Here is an 8329-nt window from a genome sequence, read left to right as displayed (position 1 = left end):
ATTTTTGCCATATATTTGCCAGACAGTGAGCCCGTTGGTCAGAAGAATGATCCTGGAAATGGAACCTGATTCAGCAGCAGGGGCTACAGACAGCACTAACAACGAAGCCCCAGTAGCCAAGTGTTCCACTGTGCAAGCTGTATCACCTCCCTGGAGGGAGGGAATGTGCCAGCAACTGACAACCGATTCTACAGAAGTACCTTCCCCTGGAACATCTCCCATCAAGGGGGCAGAAGTTGCATTGGGCAAGGGGGATACCCGCCCATGCATTTGGTGCCACGAGTTTGGGCACCTGAGTTTTGCCTGCCCCACCAAGGAGAAACCTCAACATGCAGTCTGGGGTGGGAATTCAGCAGGGAAACCTGCAGCAGCTTTGTTTGTGGGTGGGTCAGCAGGTAATCTGCAGAGCGTCACAGAGGGAGACTGTGTGACCATGAGACTATAATATATTTTATATTAACATTATAACATAAATATATATTTAGTAATAAAAATTTCATTTTTTTTTTATATGAAGAACATAGGAAGGTAAAATATGTGTAAAGTGCATCAGGTTTCGTGTTTTAGGTCTAACGTGGTGTCGTGTTAGCACAGAAGAATTAATAATCGTAAGGCGAGTTATTGAAATGTTAAATATAAAATGTAAAAAAAAATATAAAAGAATATTAAAAATGATTGTAGATACTGTAATATATATATATATATATACTGTATATTCAATGGATTATTTAGAATATTTTACAGCGAGCGATAAGTGTTCATTTTTTTCTTCTGCACTCTCCAATGAAGTCTATGGAGAGAATAAGTTAACCCGGTTGCGATATCCAAAGTCTTGAAGTTAGAGCGCGTTGGAAATCGCTCGCAAACTTTTTACTTTCAAATTTACGCTCGAGCAGCAGCGCTAAATAGCACGCCACTTGTAATTTAGCCCTTAGTGTTTAATGTGCTTTTAAAATCCTAACTAAATACTTTGCATTAATATATTCTATTGACTTTTGAGAACTCTACATACTTGACAGAAGCACATTTAATAAAATGTCTGTTTCGATGTGACAGAGTTTAAAAAAACTGAATCTTGTTGCTGGTCAGAAGGAAGTTTTATGGGTCCTCCTGTTTGTGTGGAACATTTTATTTCCTCTACTTGTGATCCCAGGATGGAAATAGAAAGATAAAATTGTTATCATTAATGCACTGAAGTTAGGTTGGATAACGTACATAACATGAATAAAGAATATATCTCCCAACAAAAACATTATACATTTAATAACATGCAGGTTTGGATTTATGTCCGTACTATTTATGATACTCGTATTTATGTTTTGTTGGTATTTTTTCCAAAGTCTGGATTTACTTTGGAGTTTTCCATTTATATAAACTGATTTTATTTTATTAATAAACAAACATTTAATGGATCAATAGACATTTTCTCCTAATGGGCAAATATAGTTAATTTCTAGAATTTTTACTTAAATTGATTTTAAACTGGATTCCCCATCTGATTTCTTAAAAAAATTATAAAGAGGAATTTAACTAATGCAGGGAAATTTATTTAACTAATGGATTTTTTTAAAGTTAAATCCATTAGAAAAGTATTGAGAATTTGAGAAACAGTAAAACGACACAAATGCAACCATAATGTGTGAAAAACAATTGCACATTAGATATTATTATAACAGATAAGTACTTCTATTGTATATAATTCTATTTCTATTTACAGCAGAATGACTACTGAGTGGAGATACATCATAACAATATAATATTATAGTGCAAATTAATTAATGAGAGTCTATACTGAATTCAGGAAATAGTAATAATGTAGGTTTATTGATGACATAGCCTATTAATATTATGGACTATAATAAATGTGACTCACTCTGTCCCCATAGTGTTACGCATTGACTCAGCATGTTTGGACATTTCCCATTGTAGCAATATCCTTTGCCATTACTGCAGGGGAAACCATTGACCTGTAAGTGATCAGTCTGGCAAACAGGAGAATTTCCATCACACATATCTGGCAGATCACAATCATCCTTGCTTGGTCTGCAAACAACTCCAGCTTTTACAACCTAAAAGAGAGAATATTTCAAGGGTGGTGAAAGATAAGAGTTGGCTCTATGTCAGAGTTTTGCCAACTTGCTTTCAGGACCCGTCAACAGGCCAGATTTTCAAAATGTCTGAAGTTAAAAATGTGAAATAACCAGGTTCTTAGTTATTGTAGTTATCTAACCTGTTCTTATCTTGTGGGTCCTGAAGACTGAAGTTTGAAACAATATCCTACACTATGGGTTTTAGTGTTTTTGTGAGTGATAATATTCCCTTAAGTGCCCTTAGGACATTAAATAAATACCTAAATCTATAATATAAATATTAACACTTAATGGACAATTGCTGTTTTATAGCTTGATACATAAGAAAAATACTTATTATTAAGTATTACAATTGCAACCAGTGAAACCAAGCAGTATTGTAGTACTTGAAACTCAGAATGCTAGTACATTTATTATAAGTTTCAGTTTGAGCAATTGTGCTATAGGTTCACCATTTCTGCCGTAGGTGATTTTAATCTATAATATCAATCTATACGATTCTCTTTGGTATATATATATATATATATATATATATATATATATATATATATATATATATATATATATATATATATATATATATAATTGCCTATACAGTATATAATTTTTAATAATATCCATAAAATCTGAAAAGAACTGTAAGAAAGGGATAGTAATTAATATATCACATACATTTTCTAATATGTGCATGATCAAGTACAAGAAAATTGTTATACAGGAATACATTTTTTATTAAAACTATACTAACATATTCTTTATTTACTTGTAGTTCACACAAAATCAAGTAGTTCACAAAGGTTTTTTTTTTATTATTATAATTTGCACACAGTTTACATTGAGTCACCTCTAATCTCAGTGCATTTTGACAGTTTTTACAGCTAGATAACGCTAGATCATGTGTATCATATATATAACATTGTACTCACTCCTGTGGAGTTATTTATGAGTTAGCACTGATTGGCTAAAATGCAAGTCTGTCAAAAGAACTGAAATAAGGGCGCAGTCTGCAGAGGCTTAGATACAAGGTAATCATAGAGGTAAAAAGTATAGTAATATAACCATGTTGGTTATGCAAAACTGGGGAATGGGTAATAAAGGGATTATCTATCTTTTTAACAATAAACATTTTTAAGTAGACTGTCCCTTTAATATTATGTTTAAATGCAGCTAATATTAAATTTAGGATTTCTGGGGAGATGAACCCTCTAAGCAGTTACTATATGTTAATCCTTCAAGATTGTATTTTTAACATTTACATTTAATTACATGCCCTGTAAAAGTTTACTTTTTTCTTCTTAATTAGTCTACCCTCATATTATGTTCTGTATTCCTGTTTTATTTACCTAACCCTAATATTTCCTTTCTATTTAATTGAAAATTGGTTAAATTTCTGTTTAAACATGGACTAACAATGCTCCTCTTAGTATCAAAATATAAAATGAGAGGGCGCTAAAAGCAAGAATAAATACCACACTTAATCTCTAAAAAATTATGAGTTTAATAAACATAATTAAACATATATATGGCAAGTAAAAATTACTAACATCAAAAAATAGAAGGGACGTCTCCCTATAAAAAATAAATCTTAAAAATACCACCAATATATTCAGAAAAAATGTTAAAATTCCATTTATCATCCGTATGTATAAGGACAAAATAATCAATTTTGTGTTGCTATATATTATTGCAATTTTGTGAATATTATTTAGTTTTTTAATATATTTATAAATACCACCAATCAATTTTATAATACCACCAAATAAAATGTTTTAAAGTTATACCAATTTTTTAATCAAAATATTTATAACATTTTTAAATATTCCAAGATGGCTAAACAAGTGCCAAATTCTTAGAATGTTGAAGAAACGGACAATCCACCTTAAAATGAAATCCACCTTTTAAAGCAATTAGAACTCGGACCAATAGAAGAGAAGCAGCAGGTTTTTAAACTTTGTTCTGGGAGCAACTTTTATCTTGAGAAAGCCCACAGCTGGGTGAAACGCGTAGAAGGAGAGTTGCTTATCCTGCTAAGAGCAAATATCTGACACTAGGTACCTAGTTCTTTTTATCCCGCGCGTGATACACGCTAAGTGCGGGACTCACTGACATTCTCCGTTACTTCATGCTGCCAGAATTTCTATTTTGTCCTGAAGCCGTTGTTACTAAAAGGTACAAAGTAAGGTGTTAACCTCAGTCAGGACAGATCCAGCCAGTGACACGGACCATTACCGTGCTCAACCACCGAGAGGAAACCGCCACCAGTGTGGTCAGAACGGCTTGCTGTGAGACGGTTAAACCTTAGTGGGAGTTTACCTGGAAGCTTGAATATCACTCAATCACCACGGGTGAACCTTCACTACATAAGCTGAGCGGCCTGCTCTTAGCCGATAAAAGAAAACGGTAAGACGCCCTGGAGCGCCCTTTTTAACATATACATAAGTACTTTTGATAATTGCATATAAAAGGTGGAACGCTGTCTTTAAACTTTAGGCACTCATCTATTTAAGAATTGCCACAAAATGACTGAAAGTGTTATGCAACATTGTTAATCACTTTTTTTGGATCATTATCAACTGCTGGTCCCTGAGCATTTGCGGATCAATTTTTACCAGTGGTCTACATCGATTTGACTATACTTTTTTGTCCTTATACATACGGATGATAAATGGAATTTTAACATTTTTTCTGAATATATTGGTGGTATTTTTAAGATTTATTTTTTATAGGGAGACGTCCCTTCTATTTTTTGATGTTAGTAATTTTTACTTGCCATATATATGTTTAATTATGTTTATTAAACTCATAATTTTTTAGAGATTAAGTGTGGTATTTATTCTTGCTTTTAGCGCCCTCTCATTTTATATTTTGATACTCTGTTTTCTATATAGCCATTTGGAGAGGTGGTTAGGGAGAGGCCTGGATTAATTTTTAGACCTTAGCGCTTTATAACACTTGTTTTTTCAATGCTCCTCTTAGCACTGCCAGCGCCTTAGATGTTTGATTACCCTTATTAGGTCAAAACTGTGCCACAATACAATTGTACTTTAATTTGAATATTTTGCCAATGCTCAGTTGACTATTATACTTTGTTAACCTTGTGTGTACTTTTGACAATACTTTATGATCAATTGCAAGGTTCTTTTGTTATTTCCTTGTATGTGCATTCTCATTAACCAATGAAAAAAGTCTGTTTTTTTTTATCGCCAAAACCTACATTTTGATGTTAGATTGCTAAAGGAGAGAAACTGATTTTAAGAACCAGTAAAAAAAAAATGTAAAAAAATTATTAACTGAATTATCCTAAAATTATCACCCAAAAACAAGATTATTAGCCAAATATTTATTAAAGATTAGTGTGTTTAAAAAAAACACACACTATTTTTCTAGATACTTGTAATTCAGTTGTTTGTAGCTATTTGTAGCTTACAAGTGAGTTGATCACAATCGATTGGTTATGTCCTCCCAAAAAGACTTTTTGCTTTGCTGCTGAATTGGTTAGCGTATTTTTCGAGCGATCACAATCCAAAATTGATCTGTGTTAAATGCTCAATGTGTTTTCAACATAAAAGTTCCTATAAAAAGTATTTGCGTGTGTTCAGTACTTGTTATCAGTATGGAAACTGGGAATCCACCCAAAACTGACATATACAATGGCCCTTTCACACCTCTTAAGGTTACAGTTAAAGGGACAGTCTACACCAAAATTTTTCTTATTTAAATAGATAGATAATCCCTTTATTACCCATTCCCCGTTTTTGCATAACCAACACAGTTATATTAATATACTTTTTACCTCTGTGATTACCTTGTATCTAAGCCTTTGCAGACAGCCTCCTTATCTAAGTGCCTTTGACAGACATGCAGTGTAGTCAATCAGTGAAGACTCCCAAATAACTTCACGGGAGTGAGCACAATGTTATCTATATGACACATGTGAACTAGCACAATCTAACTGTGAAAAACTTTCAAAATGCTCTGAACTAAGAGGCGGTTTTCAACTGTTTAGAAATCCGTTTGAGCCTAGCTAGGTTTAGCTTTTCAAAAATACCACCAAGGGAACAAAGCAAATTTGATTATAAAAGTAAATTGGAAAGTTGTTTAAAATTGCATGCCCTATCTGAATCATGAAAGTTTAGTTTTGACTTTACTGTCCCTTTAAGTTCTTTTGAATGACCCCCTTTGTTCAATATGAAAGGGAAATATACATTTAAATGTGTGAGATTAACCTTGCTCACTGCAAAATAATCAGAATGCCCTTTGTTATCTAAGCATGATGGGAATACTGGGCATTTTACTAAATCGTTCTATTGTTACTTTTAATATTTTAAAAGTATAGTTTTTTTTTAATATTTACAGTTTAATGTGTCTTAAATGAGAAATAGAATTCACGAATCTGCAGAACGTTGTTGAATGTATTGTGACTGTGTGAATGAAGATGATTTGTATAAAGAATTTTGTCACACTAAAATTTATCAAATTGTAAAATAAAGTTTTTTTTCAGTAACTGCTGTATAATTTGTTGATTTCCTAAGGGAGATTTGTTGATTTCTTAGTTTCCCTTACTTTCTTCAAAAAAAAGTTTGCAAGCTTTAGAAATTAACATTAAAGGGACATTCTGGTCAAAATTTAAATACACATAGATAAATTACATCTTTGTATAGAAACCTATTTGCAATATACATGTATTGGTTAAACTTATTCTAGTAAAAGTTATCACTATTTTAGTGTTAACATTTTTCTCTGCACCTGCATGTAAAGCATAACATGATATTTTCAGTTCACCAGCATTTTAAATACTGCAGTTGCTCAGAGCACCAGTGGGGCTTGTATTATGTCAGCAATGATCAAATTGAGTCATTACCAGCTGGTACAATCACCTTAGGATCTCCGTGCAAGTGCTGTGTTTAAAATGCTGGTGCATAGTACATACTTAAATGCACGTTTGAAACAGCTACAGCTTTTATTTGAAGCATTTTTGCTAATGCATGTTTATTACAAAAATGCTTCTATTCAAAACTGCAATGCATCCACGTGGATTCCAATTTTGACTGGAATGTCCCTTTAATAGAAAGTGATTGCTGCAGACAGTTTCTAGCTACTGGGGTCTTGATCTCACTATTCCTGTTATGTACTGAATATATATGTAAATGTGTGCCCTGGCCACTGCAGACAAAGTATACAATACAGGTGAATAGAGCTTTAATGAATCAATGCCATGCATGCTAATACACATCTATAATGTCTCCTGGTGATTTCCGTGTGTCTTGCACATGTGCAACAAAATAGATTGATTCCAAATAGTCTTGGAATACTTGCAAAGATGCCCAAAAGGCCGTACCAGGGCTTTATAAAATGCCTTGAGGCGTTAAATTAGAAAAGACAACACTGATATCGAAAAGTTATTGAAAAGTCTCCTGAAAATGGATTGTGATCACTGAGAACTTTTCAGCTCCATGTTAAAAATAGGGCTTTTCTCTGCAGTACAGACAATAAATTGGGATTGACCCAAGGTCTGTAGGAAGGTTAGGGCTCAGAACCCCATTACCGAGGGCACTCTCTGTTACATGGAAGATAAGCTATTTTGCCTAGTTAACCTGGCCAATAAATATGGGTGATCATGTGTGTGATAAGATATAACCCTCCTTGTAAGACTTACCTGGCAATTCACACAGCATTCACCCTCTGCACACTTTGCATCTGGTTTCAACTTGCAAGTAGCTGCATCACAACACTCATTGGTACATTCCTGTCAATTAAAGAAAGCAAAACCACATCTATTTAAATCCAGAAGTAACAGTAACTAAAATAAATAAATACACGTTTATTGCTCAATAATAATTGATAACTGTTAAAGGGACAGTGTACTGTAAAATCGTTTTCAATTACTTGCTATACCAGCTGCATATATATAAAACGTATGATAAATTGTTCCTTTAGGCTTGTTTCTGTAAATTAAATAGCTGGTTTTGTTCTTTGAAACCACAACCCATAAGAATGGGTTGAGCTTGCAGAGAACCAGGAAGTCTTTATTTTATCACTTTCTGTAAACACACATGTTCTTTATATTGCTTATTTCTCCTAACCCCCACTGAGAGTGTCATTTCTTCTGCTGGCTATGTTTACACAGCTTTTATAAAGCCTATACTTAAAGGGACAGTCTACTCCAGAGTTGTTATTGTTTAAAAAGATTACCCATTCCCCAGTTTCGCATAATGAAAAAGCTTATATTAATATACTTG

General features: G+C 33.2%; 1 protein-coding gene across 1 annotated transcript in view; it reads right to left on the bottom strand.

Moving 5' to 3' along the window:
* Positions 1-1853: 1853 nt before the first annotated feature.
* Positions 1854-8329, bottom strand: part of LOC128664631 (zinc metalloproteinase-disintegrin-like VLAIP-A) — a 56680-nt gene continuing 50204 nt past the window's right edge. The window contains exons 11-12 of the mRNA XM_053719446.1: positions 7747-7836; positions 1854-2069 (exon numbers count right to left, since the gene is read on the bottom strand). Coding sequence (XP_053575421.1) covers positions 1854-2069; positions 7747-7836 — 306 coding nt within the window. The remainder of the gene's footprint in view (positions 2070-7746; positions 7837-8329) is intronic.

This window comes from Bombina bombina, chromosome 6 (genome assembly GCF_027579735.1).
Source record: "Bombina bombina isolate aBomBom1 chromosome 6, aBomBom1.pri, whole genome shotgun sequence".
In the NCBI taxonomy this organism is placed as follows: Eukaryota; Metazoa; Chordata; class Amphibia; order Anura; family Bombinatoridae; genus Bombina; species Bombina bombina.
Note: the sequence above shows the minus strand (reverse complement) of the source record. Positions and strands in the feature narration are given on the sequence as shown.